Source organism: Hyperoodon ampullatus (assembly GCF_949752795.1).
Source record: "Hyperoodon ampullatus genome assembly, chromosome: 19".
Lineage (NCBI taxonomy): Eukaryota > Metazoa > Chordata > Mammalia > Artiodactyla > Ziphiidae > Hyperoodon > Hyperoodon ampullatus.
In genome coordinates, this window is record NC_136932.1 from 46,841,560 (window position 1) to 46,860,125 (window position 18,566).

Here is an 18,566-nt window from a genome sequence, read left to right on the forward strand (position 1 = left end):
TAGCTGCACTGCAAGCAGCAGCCAGGAGACTCGGCTGAGACCTCAGCCTCCCTGACCGTTCTCCACTCAATACGCTGGAAGGGCGCCCAAGCCACTCAGGAGGAAACGTGGCCTGCAGACACCAAAGCATACAGGGCTGGGCATTCAGGTCCACCTGGAGGACTGTGATGGACAGGCTGTGCCCACAACACTGCCTGCATGCCCCCCTGACCAGGCTGCTACACACCACTCATACAGGCCACCTGTGGAGTTACCCATGTGCAGCATACACGAGCTTTAGTGCCCTGATCCTACAATGCCTGGAAAGGTGATGTGGCCCCAGTAGAAGCCCAGAGGCAATCCAGAGGCAGGACAGTGAACAAAGCTTCCCATACTTCTGAGCTCAGCCAACCCTCCCCATACACTGACAAGGCCGATGTGCAGACAGAACCGGATGCTGTGATTCCACCACCAGAAAGCATGTAGACGCGCACACGTGCGCACACACAGGCTTACCAAGAGACACGTCCAACAGTGACCACAGAAGCATTTTTGGGTAACATTCCCAAACGGTAAACAAGCCAAATGTGCATCAATAATATGGATACAAAAATTGTGCAAATCATTCAGTGGAGTGATACATAGCAATGGACATGAATAAATGACAGCTACATGCAAAAATGCATGAATTTCACAAACATAGTGCTGTGCAAAAGAAGCCAGGAACCAAAGACTGCATGATGATTCTCCTTATTGGAAGTTCAAAAAACAGGCAAAACTAAATCACGGTGCTTAGGGGTATGTTTTAGTGCTGAGGTCATTATGTTAAGAAGCAAGAAAGTGACTACTATAAAAGTCAGGCCCAACAGGCACATGAAAAGATGCTCAACATCGCTAATCATTAGAGAAATGCAAATCAAAACTACAATGAGGTACCACTCACACCAGTCAGAATGGCCATCATCTGAAAGTCTACAAATAACAAATGTTGGAGAGGGTGTGGAGAAAAGGGAACCCCCCCTACACTGTTGGTGGGAGTGTAAACTGATGCAGCCACTATGGAAAACAGTATGGAGGTTCCTTAAAAAACTAAAAATAGAGCTACCATATGATCCAGCAATCCCACTCCTGGGCATATATCCAGAAAAGACGAAAACTCTAATTCGAAAATATACATGCAGGGGACTTCCCTGGTGGTCCAGTGGTTAAGAATCTGCCTTCCAATGTAGGGGACGTGGGTTCTATCCCTAGTCGGGGAAGTAAGATCCCACATGCCACAAGGCAACTAAGCCCATGTACCACAACTACTGAGCCCGCACTCTGGAGCCTGCGCACCACAACTAGAAAGAAGCCCGTGTGCCACAAAGAAGAGCCCGCGTGCCGCAAAGAAGATCCTGCGTGCTGAAACTAAGAACCAACACAGCCAAATAAATAAATTTTTAACAACAAAAAAAGAAAATATACATGTAGCCCTATGTTCATAGCAGCACTATTTACATTAGGCAAGACATAGAAGCAACCTAAATGTCCATCGACAGATAAATGGATAAAGAAGATGTGGCATATATATATATATATATATATATATATGAATATTATTCAGCCATAAAAAAGAATAAAAATGCCATTTGCAGCCACATGGATGGACCTAGAGGTTATCATACTAAGTGAAGTAAATCAGAGAAAGACCAATATCATATGATCCCACTTACATGTGGAATCTAAAATATGATACAAATTGTTATTTACAAAACAGAAATAGGGCTTCCCTGGTGGCGCAGTGGTTGACAGTCTGCCTGCCGATGCAGAGTACGTGGGTTCGTGCCCCGGTCGGGGAAGATCCCACATGCCGCGGAGCGGCTGGGCCCGTGAGCCATGGCCGCTGAGCCTGCGCGTCCGGAGCCTGTGCTCCGCAACGGGAGAGGCCACAACAGTGAGAGGCCCGCGTACCGCAAAAAAACAAACAAACAAACAAAAAAACAGAAATAGACTCACAGCCATAGAAAACAAACTTATGGTTACCAACGGGGAAGGTGGGGGATAAATTAGGAGTTTGGGATTAACAGTTACACACTACTATATATAAAATAGATTAACAACAAGGACCTACTGTGTAGCACAGGGAACTCTACTCAATATCTTGTAATAATCTATAATGGAAAAGAAACTGAAAAAGAATATATATGTATAACTGGATCACTTTGCTGTACAGTAAAAATTAATGCAACATTGTAAATCAACTATACTTCAATAAAATGTTTGTTTTGAAAAAAAAAAAAAGTCAGGCCAGTGTGACAGTTGGTAGTAAAGGAAGGGGTTAGGGTCAGGAGACTTCTGGCACACTGGCAGGGTTTCCTTTCTTGATTTGGACAGTGGTCACAAGGGTGTTCACCTCGTGATAATTCATCGAGCTGTGCATTTATGTTTTGTGTACTTTTCTGAATCTGTGTTACACTGTGCAATAGAAACAGTTTAAAAAGTGAAAAGGGGGCTTCCCTGGTGGCTCAGTGGTTGAGAGTCCGCCTGCTGATGCGGGGGACACGGGTTCGTGCCCCGGTCCGGGAAGATCCCACATGCTGCGGAGCGGCTGGGCCCGTGAGCCATGGCCGCTGAGCCTGCGCATCCAGAGCCTGTGCTCCGCAACAGGAGAGGCCACAATAGTGAAAGGCCCGTGTAGTGAAAAAAAAAAAAAAAAAAGTGAAAAGGAATGATGTCTAGATAACAAACCCAGTCTTCTCTTCAGTGACGGAGGGGTGCCCACATCAGTGCTGTGACAAAGATATAGCATTTCATCCTTCCCTGGATGTCTGCAGCATATTCATCTCTATCTCCCCAAACCAGAACTGTAAGCTCCTTGGAGGAAGGAAGCAGTTAGGGACACATATTTACTCCACAGATTAGCGATGGCTATCTAAACAAGGAAGTACTAGAAAAGTCACTGTGGGAGGAGGGGATAGACATTTGGCTGGGTCATCAGAGCAAAGTCTAGAGCCCAGTCCGTAGTCAGCAGCTCAACAAGGAGACTGGGGTCCAGGGTCTGGCCCCCTCCCAGCCCTGAGAGGGGGCCCCAGCTAACTGAATGCACACAAGGTTGTTCCACCCCGCATAAAGCCACCTTATCGTTTTATAGTAAGAAATTGCCACCTCGGGTTCTACTATCCTAGAAAGTCTGCATAAATCAGTGTATTCTCCCCTTGGGTGAGCAGGCTTACACACTTAAGCGAAGGTCTCCTAGGTGAATTGTCCTTACCTAGCACCTAGTTTGAGAACTGCCATATTTAGTGGCATCGAGGGGAAAAAAAGGGCGGGGTGGGGGGAAGGATGCTTGCAGCCAAGCAGCACAGCGATGGAACGCACAGAAGTCTAAAGGCCGGGGTGCCCTCTCCCCTGGGCAACTTTGCTGGGCACTGCCAAGGTTGACTCAGGACCCCTCCCTTTCTTAAGCTTCCATGGATGACCAGGCCATCTTTAAATCATACATTCTCTCTACTGAGATACCTCATCCGAGCCACAGCCAAGCCCTGCTGGCCCAGGGACTACTCCCCACCCCGCCGTGGGGTCCTGCTGGAAACTTTGCCCAGCTCTCCACAGGCCCCTGATGAGTGGACTCTGAGAGCTCCAGGGGGCAGGCTGTTGACTTTCCTTCCTGAGTTCTAGCCTCCAAGTGCGTCCTGACACCTCCACCCATTGATGGGCGTTAAGCTTCTTCCCAGCAGAGTACAGGCAGCCTGCAGTCCCCCGCACAGCCTCCACTGCCCCCCACTCCCCACCCCACCCGCTTCCCGCAGCAAAGCCACTCCCACGCGCTTACCTGCCAGCACCCCAGAGTCCTCAAAGCACTCAGACTGGGAGGGAAATAAAAGCAGAGACCCTTCCTGGGGCTGAGTTGTCATGATGGCATGTACCCTCAACAGTACCTACCCTAAAGTATATCTGCCCTAAAGGTGGTCTATTGATGACAAGTTTCCAGCCCCAGCCAGCCGTCCCCGCACCATGCTTCTTGTCCACCTCTTCACAGCCAACCATTCTGCACCGGCAAGATGTACTAAAATCTCTATCCCTCCTTTCTCACTCTTTTTCTAAGAAAGAAACCAACAGCAAAGAAGCTGATGGCAAGGTTTTTTTGTTGGTGGTGGTGGTGTTTTTTGCGGTACACAGGCCTCTCACTGTTGTGGCCTCTCCCGTTGCGGAGCACAGGCTCCGGACGCGCAGGCTCAGCGGCCATGGCTCACAGGCCCAGCCACTCTGCGGCATGTGGCATCTTCCCGGACCGGGGCACAAACCCGTGTCCCCTGCCTCGGCAGGCGGACTGTCAACCACTGCGCCACCAGGGAAGCCCCAAGGTTTTTGGTTTCTTTTAAGAGCTTCTAGATTATTCTTCCAAGGACTGAGTGTACACAGGTATGATCGCCCCCACCTTCTGAGACCCTGTCTTCTAAGATGGGACAATGGCAGTCCTGCCCACTGTCAGGACAGCTGTGAAGATCAGGGACGTGAAGGCGCTCTGTCATTTATTAAGATGCCATGTTGCTCCTGGGACAGAACAGCTGTCAATACAGAGATAACACTGGTCCAGGAGTGTGCCGGGGAGGCACTACGGGATGCTCAAAGGATTAAAACTCATCTGCTGCAAAGAAATGAGCCAGGCAGAAAACAGTATTTGTACACTTTAAAAAGAAGCTAAGGGGCTTCCCTGGTGGCGCAGTGGTTGACAGTCTGCCTGCCAGTGCAGGGGACACGGGTTCGAGCCCTGGTCTGGGAGGATCCCACACGCCACGGAGCAACTGGGCCTGTGTGCCACAACTACTAAGCCTGCGCGTCTGGAGCCTGTGCTCCGCAACAAGAGAGGCCGGGACAGTGAGGGGCCCGCGCACCGCGATGAAGAGTGGCCCCCGCTCGCCGCAACTAGAGAAAGCCCTCGCACAGAAACGAAGACCCAATGCAGCCATAAATAAATAAATAAATAAATAAATAAATAAATAAAAAGAAGCTAAGCCAGCATTCTCTTGACAGCCTTCAGCTAAGCAGATCACAGCACTCCTCAAGCATTTGGGAAAATGGAGAGGCTACAGAGCATCCACCGTGCACACGCCAGGCACACAGAGTCACATTCAAACCCTCTTCAACAACCCCATATTACAGACCGGAACACTGAGGCCTGAGGGGAGGTCATGTTAAGCTAAGGCCACTCAGCTATTCAGTGTTAGGGCTCAGATTCACTCTAGGCTCCCATGTTCTTTCTTTCCAATTCCATCTTGTCTGGCAGATGTCCATGAAACTATACAAAATGACCCCTCACATGGCTCTTGCATTCTTCACCACGCCCTCTTACATGTTCTCACTTAATCCTTACAACTCTCTGGGGTGTGTTTCATCACCACCAACATCCCCATTTTACAGATGAGGAAAGTGAGGCTCAGGGAGATGAAGTGACTTGTACAAGGTCACTGAGATCAAGGAGGGCAGCCTCTGCCACCTTCACAGGGTACTCAGGGGTGGTCTTCCCAGACCTTTGGTTCTGCCACGACTCACGGCCCTCAGAAGGACGGACAGCAAGTCCATGGAAAGAGGAAAAACCACAAAGGTTATCACAAAGGTTATCTCTGGTCAGGGTGGAGCAGGCAGTGAGGAAGTGGCGCAGGTGGACTTTTGTGGAGACCGACTGCCCAATTCCCTGGCTGCCAGGAGGAAGACGGGGGAGGTGCTGGCCTCCTCAGGCCCCCAAGCTCAGATTACATGATGACCCCTACTCCCGGCCCCTGGACCAGGGGGTGGAGGCCAAGGCCTCCCCAACACACACCTAACAGAGGGCTCTGGCCACTTAAACCAATATTTATTCAGTGTTTAAAAGGTACTTGACTAGGAAGCAGGGCTGTACCCAAGGGCCTGGGACACAGAAACCTAGGCCTTCCCCCTTCGCTCTGCAGAAGATGTGTTGGGGGCCTCAGGTCTGGCTGCCCAGCCTCTGGGAGCCTGGGTTGTCTGATGGGTCTGTTCAAAGTTCAGGCCCGAACTCAGTTAACACAGGAAAGATGGGCCCAGTGGACACAAGCACACGTGTCCTCTCCCGGGATGGGCGCCCTGAATTGAAAGTCTACCTCTGCTCATCCTGCACCTCCTGTGAGGAAGCGTCTGCCCCTTTGTCTTCGTCATGAAACGGAGGGTCAGAGGAGACAGAGGGACCGAGTCCAGAGAGCAGTGGTGTGGGGCAGAGAGCAAGACACTGAGTCAGATGGGGGTTTCACTATAAGCTCTGGCACTTAGCAAACAGCAGGGCTCTGGACCAGTGTTACTACTTAGGTCCTCAGTGATCCTCATCTGCAAAATGGGCACCATGGCACCTCCCAGCAGGTGGGAGGATTCAGTGGGATGGTAGAGTGCCCAGCACAGGGCTTGGCACATCACAGGCAACCAGTCAATGGTAGCTGTTATTCTAACTGCCCAGAACCAGGATTCCAACCAGGGCTCATGAAGTCATGTCCAGTATGACACCCTGGAGCCCATCTTCACACCTCCCAAGGTCCACCCTAAGCCAGCCAGTCAGCCCCACTGAGAAGTTCCCTCAGTGACCTGACTTCCTGCACCCAAGACCCCAGAGGTGTTACCAGGGTGGCTGCCACAGTAGACTCTCTGCCCCAGGGCACTTGCCCCTTCTCACCCACCTGGCAGGTCCAGGGACAGGAGGCACTGGGTACATGGGGGACTAGGTGGGTGCCCAGGTGGGTTTCACTTCTGCCCTCTCTAAGCCAAGTCAGCCTTTCGTCGGGCAGGACAAGTCAGCCTTTCGTCGGGCAGGACGGCAGCTGCCAGTCTACACTCTAGAACAGTACTGTCCAACCAAAGTACAACACGAGTCCCTACGGAATTGTATACTTTCTAGTAGCCACATGAAAAAAGCAAAAGATGGCATCAATTTTAACGATACAGTATTTTATTTAACCAAACATACCCAACACATAAAATATAAAACACACAAAATCAATATCAAAAATGAATGAGCTGCTGTCACTTCTTTTGTGCTGTCTTCTAAGTCTGCCACGTATTTTTAGTTAGAACACATGCCAATTTGGACTAAGCCCCATTTTTAGGGCTCAACAGTCATGTGTGGCTAACGGCTGCCATATTGGAAAGAGCAGAATGAACATTTCCATTATCACAGAAAGTTCTACTGGACAGCACAGCTGTCCTCCTTCATTATATCCTGGGAGTTGCAGGCCCTCACGGCTGGGGAGTGGCCTGGGTGGGGCTCCTTTTTCTGAATTACCGAGGGGGCTGATTTCTCAGACAGCTGGGGGCTGACAGGAAATACCTGTTTGTCTGCCTATGAAAAAGTTTTCCCCTCCCTCTTCCCCGAGCTTGGGGGTTTCCATGACACCTGCAGAACCCAAAACACCATCCCCCAGGGAGCTGAACCAACACCCAGACCCACAGAAGAGAAAGATCCAGCCTAGAGGTTGGGGGGGCGTGGAGGGGAGACAGCAGATAAAGGCTGACCCTCAGCAGGGCTCTGGGCCGTGTCTTAGCTGAACAAACACCAAGTTACCGACTACAAAGGGGGAGGTCTGACTCCAGGGGCTCCCAGCTGCCAGCCCCCAACACCGCTGCCTCCAGAGGGGACAAATTCGGCTCTAACTAGACAACCAAACGTCAGGCAGCCATTAAAACTCTAAACATGCACAGCTTTTCTAACAAAAAGGATGCTTTGTTAAACCACCACACAGGGCTTCCCTGGTGGCGCAGTGGTTGGGCGTCCGCCTGCTGATGCAGGGAACATGGGTTCGTGCCCCGGTCCAGGAAGATCCCACATGCCGCGGAGCGGCTGGGCCCGTGAGCCATGGCCGCTGAGCTTGCGCGTCCGGAGCCTGTGCTCTGCAATGGGAGAGGCCACGACAGTGAGAGGCCCGCGTACTGCAAAAAAAAAAAAACAAAAAAAAAACACCACACAAAGCTAGAACTTTTACCTATACTGCTTCTTTCCATGACTGTGGCAAAGTCCATTGGGTTAGTATTACTCCCCTGTTACAGGACAGAGAGAGCACGGCGCCCCAGAGTCAAATTAACTTGCCCGAGACAGCCCAGTCAGCAAGGGCCAAGGCCACACTAGCCAAAGGCCACCAGACCCCAGGTCCCAAATGTATTACTATTCTACTGCCTCCCGGCGTGTTTTATTTTGGGGTGTAACATCATCAAAAAGGGTCTTTGCTCTTTAAGTCCATTAAGTATTATTACTCGATGCATATCTGCTACAGACAAGGACAGGAGGAGACCTGGAGATACGAAAACAGTTCAAATTAGGTCAGGGGCGGTAAGGCAATGATTTGTTTTAACATTATTACGCTGTTTCTGCAATGCATCATTTTTTCTTTTAAAGGCAGCTATCTTCTGGGAAAGAGGAAAAAAAGGAGAGAAGTGCCAAGAAAACCATGCAGGTGGCTGTCCTGGTCACCCCCAGCTCTGGAGTCCCACACCCCCGTGGTAGGTGGGGCTGAGGCTTGAACTACATTTGCATGGTGCTTCAAGTAAGACTGCAAACACAATTGTTTACATCAAAGAACTGGGCGGAGGTGTGGTTGATGGCAACCCTTTGGTGACACCAGTACCTGGCACAAAAAATATTAACAGCTAGCACGTTTATGGTGTCCTGGCCCTGCTGGGAGCCTTTTGCACGTATACTAAATAGACTTGCTCATCCAAACCCCGCAACAACCCAGCTGAGCTAGGTGCAGCGCTCACCCAGTTATACTGATAAGGCAACTGAGTCTCAGGGAAATTAATAACTTGCTTAAGACCGCACAGCTAGGGAGTGGCAAGGCTAGGATTCAAGCCCAGGCAGCCTGGCTCCAAGCAGGACTCTTAGCCTCTATGCTGTACTCTTATAACAATAATAATAAGCCCCTGGCTGCCTGAATCTGCGTGAATCACACAGCTGAGGTGGAGACTGCTGGCACCTTCGCAGATTAAGATCCAATCCCTCCTGGATTAATGAGGGCAGTGGAAGGGGGAGGGGACACACGTACAGGAAACACACCCGTGCGCCTGCAGGTGCTGTGAGAAAGAAAGGCAGTCTTGCCAGGCAAGGGGGCTGCACCGTGGAAGCCACATGAGTTAGGATCGACCTGTGAGGCCGGGAGCACCCAGAGTGGAAAGGCTAGGTCTGCCGCCAGACCCCTACAGCCAGCACCCAGAGCAACCACAAACGGACACTCCCACCCACAAGTGTCAGCGCAGCCCACAGGGGCTGTCAGAGCTGTCCTAAGGCTCCTGTCCCATCCCCCTCCAGGAAGATCTGAATTGAGTGGCAAGAGACTAATCTGTCATTCCCCCCTTTCTCACTGTGAGGGCATTTCCCTGGCTTGACAGGGCAGAACCCTCCAATATGACAACCTCTGCAAAAGGCAGATCGGGTGAGCTCTCCCGACGATGCCCCTTTTGTGGACGACGATGCCCCTTTTGTGGACGGAAACGCTGAGGTGCCTGGAAGCGGGGAGTCAAGCTGACTTTGTTTTGCGCTGCTGGGAAGGGCTCTGGCTCTGCGCCAGGGTAAGCCGGCTCCTGGCACTAAATCATCATTCCCCAAGCCTCTGAGGGAGAGACGAGCACAACTCCTGAGTCTTCAGAGCAATTCCTGGAGGTGACACCCCCTCCCCAGGCACGTGCTGTGCAGGTAAGGCGACAGCTGCCCAGGCAATGCCGGGGAGACCAGAAGCCTTCTCCGGGACCAGCTAAAGGAGGACACCTCACCCTAAAGTATTCCTTCTTCATGGTGACCCCAGGATTGGGGTGTTTCCTGCATATCTGAAACCCAGAGAAAAATGAGAAACGCCCAGCTCTTCCCTCCTCTCTACTCAGGCCCCATCCTACTTGGTACCCGCCCCAGAAAGCAGGCTCTGTGTCCCTGCTGGCCACTTCAGGTCATCTCTTCCCCCAGAGCTCTCAGAGCCCTCCAAGTTGTGCCCCACCATGGCACTGCTCACGTCCTACCCTACCCACCCCCCCACCCAACCCAACTCACTCAAAAACATCACACATCTGGTTGTGCCAGATGCTTCACGAGGCCCTAGGCAAGTATAGATGGACTTTGTCCTCCAAGCATTCAGAGACCAGTAACTGACTGAAAACCACTCACTGAGTTGGGTGAGCACAGCTTCATAGAGCCACAGTCTGGGTAGGGTTTGTTGATCCCAGTAGGAGACTCAGATGATTGGGTAAGTCACTTAACCTCTTTAGACATCAAAGAGGTCTAGATGGGCCGGACAGATCTTCTAAACTCCCTTCCATTCCTTCTATGAAGCAATCAATCTGCCAGCATCTCTAAATCTCCCACAGGGCTGAACACAACATCTTCACTAGAGTAAGCAATCCATAAACACCTGATGCTTGAGTAGCCAGCATCAGTATCCAGATAGAAACAAAAACACATACCACCTGCCTGATTCAAATCCTAACTTCTCCTTATTTTTGTTCTATTTAGAATATATCAGTCAGGATCAGATAGGCTGTGCCATGGTCATAAAACAACCGCCAAATCTCAGTGGTTTAAATAACAAAGATCATTTCTCATTCATCCTGCATGTCCATGCGAGTCGACCAGGAGCTCTCCCCTGGGCCTCCTGACTCCAGGACACAGGCTGATGGAGCCTCTACAAGCTGGGAGCATTGATGGTTGCCATCGTAAGGGGAAAGAAATGTGGCAAACTGCACCTGAGCTCTTGAAGGTTTCAACATCAAAGAACCATCGTATTTCCTGCCGACAGTTCTTTGGCCAATGCAAGTCACATCTCCACCTAAGAGAAGGTAGGAAAGTGAAACCCTCCCACATGATCAGTGGGAGAACCAGAAAGAGGCGGTGAACTGCACCAATGACCACAAGCAGGGTTTGGGTTTTGAGCAGGAGTTAATGATCTCAAACTGGGTGAAAGAATGAATACTGTTTCTTATTCTCTTTTTTCTTTTTTTTTTTTGGCCGCGCCATATGGCACGTGGGATCTTAGTTCCCCAACCAGGGATGGAACCCCACCTCCTGCAGTGGAAGCGTGGAGTCTTAACCACTAGACCACCAGGGAAGTCCTTCTTATTCTCTTTAGATCAGAATTTCTTAACCTCCCACTAATGACACTGGAGATGAATAATTCTTTGTTGTGGGAGGCTGTCCTGTGCATTATAGGATGCTTAGCAGCACCCTTGACCTCTACCCATGAGATGCCAATACCAAACCCTTTCCCAAACTGACAGCCAAAAATGTCTCCAGATATTGTCAAATGGCCCCTAGAAGGCAAATGGCCCCCAGCTGAAAACTTCTGCTTCAGACTTACAAGAAGCATACTCTCTCTTCAAGAGAAAATAACATCCTCTTCCCATAAGATATACTACTTGGAACTAACTTAAGAGACAGGTTTCTTGATTGCTAGGAATAATCACTGTACTCACCTCAAAGGGTCATTGTGAGGATTAAACCAGCAAGTGCTCGTAAAGCCCTCAGCACGGGGCCTGGCACATGGGAAGGGTAAGCCGGCAGCAATGTTGCCTGTGAGTAGAAGAGACTCGCTGTATTACCATCACCACCAGCGCTGCTGCTAGCGTCACTGCCCAAGAGAAGACACGGGAACAGCCAGGCATAGATTTCTTCCCAAGAAAGCAGAGAGTCACTCAGTCACTGGGCCCAAGGTCATTCCTGCCTCCCCAGTGGCAGGAGTCCAAGACTAGGCTGGGAGGCTGCTGCAGAATTCCTGCCATTTGCACTCCAGCCCCCAACGCCTGAAGTCAAACAACATCTGTGTCATGATTATGCCAGACGGTGTAGGTAGAATGTGCTGATGCTCAAGTGTGGGCACGCACTGAGAGATGATAAATGAGGGTCTTCCTGGAGAAGGGCTACGGCCAGCGATGCAGTCACCTGCGGGCTACAGTGACCGACTGTGAGGCTGCACACAGCTCAAGCCACCCCCCACCTCCCCACCCCCGCCAGCATCCCCAACCCGGCCCCCACGAGAGTCAGGTAGCCTTTTCACCCCAGGCTGGAGGGTGGGGTGAGGGAGGGGGAGGGGAGGAGAGGATGGAGTTGATTTTAAGCAAAAGGAAAAGAAGGGAACATGGCGGAGAAATGGCAGATCTGAAGACGTTAAGCTTACACGAATGCCTTACTTGGATCACAGGCTCTCAGCATTGGCAGAGGGGCCCTTCGTAGTCACTGAGGCCACCATCCTCCATCCTGACAGATGGCCACCTGTCTCTTGGGATCACTTCCAAGGACCAGCCCAAGGACGGTCCCATCCACCTGGAAGTCTCTGACGAGCACAAGGTTCTCTCTCCTCGGCACCGGTTAGGGGCATGAGCTCCTGAATCAGCAGACCTGGCTTGGGATTCCAGCTCTGCCATTTCCTCCTAGGTGGCTTTAACCAGCTCCTCAGCCTTGGTCCTCCTCAGGGCCCTTGCCGACAGCTGTGCAGTCTGAGCCCTGCGCTAAAGTCACCAGACCAGGAGGCAAGCTGGTGGGAGGAAACCAGACCACATATCCTCACCAAACCAGGCGCCCTGGCCTGGTCCAGCTGAGGGACACCTTTTAGTAATCTGCATGAAATTAGCATGGATATGCCATAGGGGCCAACCTGATACTCAGTTCCTCCACTTCGAGATGGGGATAATAATCCCCTAATCTCCATAGAGTTATTATGTGGATTAATGACAATGATGCAAAGTGTTTTGCGATGCCTGGCATATAGAAAGTGCTCAGTGATCATTGCATGAAAATTACAATAACTCACAATGATGATGATGATGTACTTTATAGCCTTGGTCCATGCCCTGCCTCCAAAGCAACCAGAACAAACCTAAATGCTGCCTTGTGGGACTGCGACGAGGATTAAATGAGATAATGTACAAGAGTTGCTTAGCATAGTAGGAATGGCTCTGCAAACATCAGCAGTGATTATTACAGACTTGCACAGCCTTTGGTCTGAATTCTGCAGCTTGGAGCTCACACAAGTTGTAATCTTAGCACAATGCCTGGCACGTAGGAAGGACTCAAAAAAAGGCCAGCAACTCTTACTACATAACATGTATACCCTCTGGTTTGCATTCTGCATCCTGGAGGTTCATTAAGTGATCTCTCAGTAAGGTTGTGTCAGGGATTCAGAGTTAAGCCACGTGAAGAGGCTGGTGCCAAGACCTGGCAGGGTCAGAACCATGACCCAGCAGCCCCCTTTCCCCTCCTCCTTGCAGAAGGACAATCTAGGCCTTTTCTTCCCGTTTCTCATACCTCCATAACCCTAATCATCTGGTCTGTCAACATCCTTCCAAAATGTAGCCCCCAATTTTTCCTAACTTTTCAGTCGTTACACTGTTACTACTAGAACTTTACAATATTCTTTTAAAAACAATTTCTAACTTGGAAGCAAATAAATTAAAGTGTGGTGCCCAAAACAGAACATGAATGTCAGAGGAGGCCTGGCTGGTCCAGGTGGATGGAGCTTCGATGATGTCTGAACATCAAACCTTGATTGGCGTGGCCCAAGCCCCCACCTTTGCTTTGCTGGCAGGCAGGCACTCCTCGCCTCTGGAGCACAACGGCAACTGAAATCCATCTTGTTCACACTGTCAAACCTAGACTGTTCCATGTGCACTTGCACAGCCGTCACTTACTGGCTGGGTGGCCTTGGGAATGTCACTTAACCTCTCCAGCCTCAACTTTCATCATCTCCAAGATCACCAGGGCCACTTCTGATTCTCATGCTAAAGGGCAGGCTTCAAGGGTACCATTTCTAGGAGCCTTCTGACACAGTGCAAAGCTTTACACCCACAGCACTACAGGAAACCTCCTTCAGGCAGGTCAGCCTACCGACCCTATACAGTCGTCCCTCAGTATCCACGGGGGATTGGCTCCAGAGCCCACTGTGGGTACCAAAATCCATGGATGCTCAAGTCCCAGACTCAGCCCTCTGAATCTGCAGGCTCCCCATCCATGGATTCAACCAACCAGGGATGGAAAACACAGTACATCATCTGTGGCTGGTTGAATCCATCGACATGGAACCCACATCTATGGAAGGCCCACCACTGTACTCCTTATAAGCTGGATGGTCACCCATGCTGGCTCATTGCTCCCCGCCTTGGGTCTTTAGGAATCATGCCTTTATCCAAGTGCCGCAAAGATGCAGAATGTGCCTTCCTCCAGACTGACCCAGATCCACCAGCAAGATGAGGGCAGAGGTGGTACAGACACAACAGATGACTTCAGCCTCTTCCATCTCCACCAACGCCCCCAGACTACCCTCAGATGACAGGTAACTTAAGTGAACTGGATGCCTGTCACACTCTCAAATCCCCCTTGCCCCCCCCTCCAAGGAGAAAGCCTCACCAGACCCCTTCTACATCGAATTTCAGGGGCCCCCTCTGCTTTGAGGGGCGGCTGATGAATTGACTCTGAAGCCATACATACAGCTGTATCCCCTCCAGTTCCTATTTCCGCATCTCTCCACGAGGATTTTCACTGATGCGTTAGACTCCGGCAGCCCACGAAGAAGACATCACCAGTGCTTGGCCAAATGCTTTGTCGAGAGGCCTCGGGTGCTCCCCAACCTGGCAGCCAGCTACCTACCAGAACAGGAAAGGCCAGCCTGGCACGCCTTGTTCTGAAAAAAAAAAAAGTGGCTATCACCTTGACCCAGACTGGGCTCTATACCTGCTCACAAAACAGCTGCTTAGTCATGCTTTGGGGAAGTTTCTTGGAAATGGAGCCCAAGCTCACTGGACTATGGTTTCTAGAATTCACTTTTTCCTAACTTCTTAAAAGCAGGGACAATCTCCCCAACTCCCAACCGGTCTTCAGGAGCCTGGCTCTCCCTTTAAAGCGCCTTAAATTGGCCAACAATGATGGATGGACCAGGTTCCCAAGTGCCCAGGATGAGACGGGGTAGCCTCATTGAAAGCAGCCGGGAAAAAAAAAAAAGAGGGATGTCTCCCCTGGCTGTCCAGCGGCTAGGACTCTGGGCTTCCACTGCAGGGGGCACGGGTTCACAGTTCAATCCCTGGTCCAGGAATTAAGATCCCTCGGGCCGCAAGGTGTGGCCAAAAGAAGAAAAAAAGAAAGCAGCCGGTGCTCTCTGGCCGTCTCCACTCCAATCTCTGCCTCAGTTCTCTTACTCCTGGTTGGGTCACCCTTGCTGCCCAGGGACCTAACAGAACAGAGAGGCCACGTGAGCCGCCACCCTGCTTCCCTCCACCCCCGGGGCTCCCCGCTGCATTGCCTTGGCCGAGCTGCAGCTTACTGTGCCCTTGCTCTTCTCGCTCTGAACAAATTCTCAAGAGCCCTTTCGATGCCTTTCCCATTTTTTGAAGCTGTTAGCCCCCCTGACCCGGTTCTAACAGGTTGATGCGCGCTCCCTCTCACCCTGGGTTACTGGTCTCCTATCTCCATTTTTTCGCAGAAGTCCTCCAAAACCTGAACTCAGACCTGTGGGTTTTCTCTGCAGACACACTAATTTCTGTAAAGGCCTCATGCAGCCCTTTGCTTCCTCATCATGAGCATTCCCAGGTGTGGTTAAAAAGTGGCCCCCAGGACTTCCCCAGTGGTGCACTAGTTAAGAATCTGCCTGCCAATGCAGGGGACACGGGTTCGAGCCCTGGTCCAGGAAGATCCCACATGCCGTGGAGCAACTAAGCCCACGAGCCACAACTACTGAAGCCCATGCACCACAGCTACTGAAGCCCGCGCACCTAGAGCCCGTGCTCCGCAGCAAGAGAAGCCACTGCGGTGAGAAGCCCACGCACCGCAACGAAGACCCAACGCAGCCAAAAATAAATTAATTAATTGTAAAAAACAACAAAAAAGTTGCCCCCCAAAGTCTCTACTGAGGCCAGTGGGTCTCCACCGGTCCACATAGCAGAAGCACCTGGGAAGCACTTAAAAAATCTTAATGCCAGGCCCCAGCCCCACAGATTCTGGTTGGGCTTCTCTGGGGTAGGGTCCAGGCCTCAAATCTTCAAGAGCTCTCCAGGTGACTCTCACGGGCAGCCAGAGCTGGGACCCGCAGCCTGTGACCGGACCACGAGCTCTGACACTGGTGTGTATCAGGATTACCTGGGGCACACAGAGGGCCCGCTGGGTGGGCAGGGCAGGTCCAGAGTCTTTGTCTCCCACCAAGGTCCCCAAGTGACACTGGTAATGACTAAAATTTCAGAACCACCAGACTGTCTGGAAAACTGGACATCAGACACAGTTTAAAAATGGGGTTTGGCCAACTGGGCTTTTTCCTTGGAAACTCCCGGGCTGCTTCCCTGTGGTTAAAAATCACCCAGACAGAACTGTCACACCAAGCTGCGTGTAAGTAGAGCCTGCCAGTCAGGAGGCATCTTTGAGGGCAAAGTAATACTACTGCTGAAGGAAAAAACAGCACATACACATATGCACGCACACTCCCCTTTTCTTGCAGCAAAACCTGTACAAACTTGTCTGCCCATCCCTGAAAGAAACTGCCACCCTGACAGTCTTGTGTGTATGCGTGCGTTGACTGTGCCTGACTTTCCAGAAAGGTGCACTTCCCTCTCGGTCACTGAGTTTCCTCCTGGCATAAATGCTGCTATAGTCAAGCAGGGTTTCTCAAATGTTGCTCACTTCTGGCATATACCACCAGTGCTATTATTTATTTGATTTTCTTTTATTAAATCTATTCACTTTTTAAAAAATTATTATCATTGCCATTAAGGGACACCATTATCTGTGCCAGACAGAGAAGATTTCCACAAAAGAAGTCTCATTGAAACAAAACAATATTATTAAATCTAGCAGACCCTGTTGCCTGCGGAAGCCTGGGATCCAGAGGCCCGTTTCCTCATGATCTGGCCCTTTGCTTTTTAAAAACGGAGATGGCGGGTACTTCCCTGGTGGTGCAGTGGTTAAGAATCCACCTGCCAATGCAGGGGACACGGGTTCGTGCCCCGGTCCGGGAGGATCCCACATGCCGCGGAGCGGCTGGGCCTGTGAGCCATGGCCGTTGAGCCTGCACGTCCGGAGCCTGTGCTCCACAACGGGAGAGGCCACAACAGTGAGAGGCCTGCATACCGCAAAAAAAAAAAAAACAAAAAACTTTCTAAACAGAAGCTGAAATTCAGGGCAGGCCTGGTTGGCCGCGTCCAGCGTTCTCAGCCTTTAGAAGATGACCCGGCGTGCCTGTGGCCACCAGCACACTCACCTGCCCCACTGACAGCCACGCTCCCGACCTCCACCCTGCTAGCCCCTTAGTATTCCTCTAAGACATTTTTCGTCTTCGTTCAGTGGGAAAGGCTATCAAAGTAAAAGGTACACAAGTTTGGCTGGGGGCTGGGAATGCTGAGGGCCACTGACTCATCTGAAAGAGCATGAAGGGCTTAATCATTAATCTCAGGTCCCCCAAGCCTCGCGTGCTGGTTACCACGGCACCCACAGGGTCTCAACCTGAATTCTTGCTCTCAGGCCCTGTCAGCCAGAGGCCCAGCTGGGCAGCACCCAAACCATGCCGGGGCCCTCCCCTCCATCCAGGGGGACAAGGAAGGAGGACCAGGAAATGTGGCTGTGACAGATTTAAATCCAGCAGAATCAGCCACAAGCCTCGACAAAACAGAGAAAGAAGGCATCGGGTTTTCTTATTTTGGGAGAAATTGGGGTTTCATTAACCAGAAGTATCTCTTATATGTATCCTTCTCCCCCCACATCTTATTAAACAGAATTGGAGACAAACAAAAGCATCATGGCTGTCTCTTTCCAGTCATATCTGGGTGGTTAGAGATGAGGCATCCCCTTGGACAAACCTAAAACACCACCCTTGGGCCTCAGTCTCTTGCTCAGAATAAGACCTGTTCATGCTGCAGTTCCTAAAGGAGAGACAGGCCCATCCTGAGAGCAAAATGCAAAGCCTGATCACTGGCCCATGAGGTCCCAATAAGCCAGAGCCTGGGGCTCCTCACAGGACAGTGGGCAGAGCCCAGAAGGTTCCAGAAACATTTACTATCTGCCCACATAAGACCCAGCCATAAATTAGCCTTACAGGCAACAATATCCCATTCCAAAAAGGACACATTTTTTCCAAACTGTTCCCTCTGGGCTTCCAGGGGCAACACAGGGAAACAAAATTTCACCAACCATAATGGGCAAATATGAGCCCACCTGAAAAAATAAGATGATTCTAGGGACTTCCCTGGCGGTCCAGTGGTTAAGACTCCACGTTTCCAATGCAAGGGGCGCCGATTCAATCCCTGGTAGGGGAACTAAGATCCCACATGCCGTGCGGTGCGGCCAAAAAAAGTATAATAAATAAATAAATAAATAAATAAATAAGATGATTCTAGGCTTTCAAGAGAATGTCTGTGCCTGATCAGTGTCAGACAGCTCCAAGAAAACCGAACCGACTGTAGCCCCGCCATCAACTCAGGTTCCACGGGGATTGCATGATCGACAAAGCAATGAACCCTCTGTGAGAACTGGCCCTGTTATTCTGAAGTAACACTGATTAATACCCACTTGGCAGTCATGTGTTATCTAGTGGAGGCAGTCTTACTAGACAGCATTGTTCATAGGATTTCAGACCTAGAAGGGTCGTTAGAAATAATCACCAAGG

General features: G+C 50.8%; 1 protein-coding gene across 3 annotated transcripts in view; it reads right to left on the reverse strand.

Moving 5' to 3' along the window:
• KSR1 (kinase suppressor of ras 1) overlaps window positions 1–18,566 on the reverse strand; it is a gene marked incomplete at its 5' end in the record, with an annotated part of 141,100 nt that overhangs the window by 88,423 nt on the left and 34,111 nt on the right. Inside the window, one exon of one of the 3 annotated variants that reach the window (XM_079724729.1) lies at window positions 496–549. The exons of the other annotated variants lie outside the window; for them this stretch is intronic. Within the exon in view, the coding sequence (XP_079580855.1) occupies window positions 496–549 (54 nt within the window). The remainder of the gene's footprint in view (window positions 1–495; window positions 550–18,566) is intronic. 3 annotated transcript variants of the gene reach the window in all.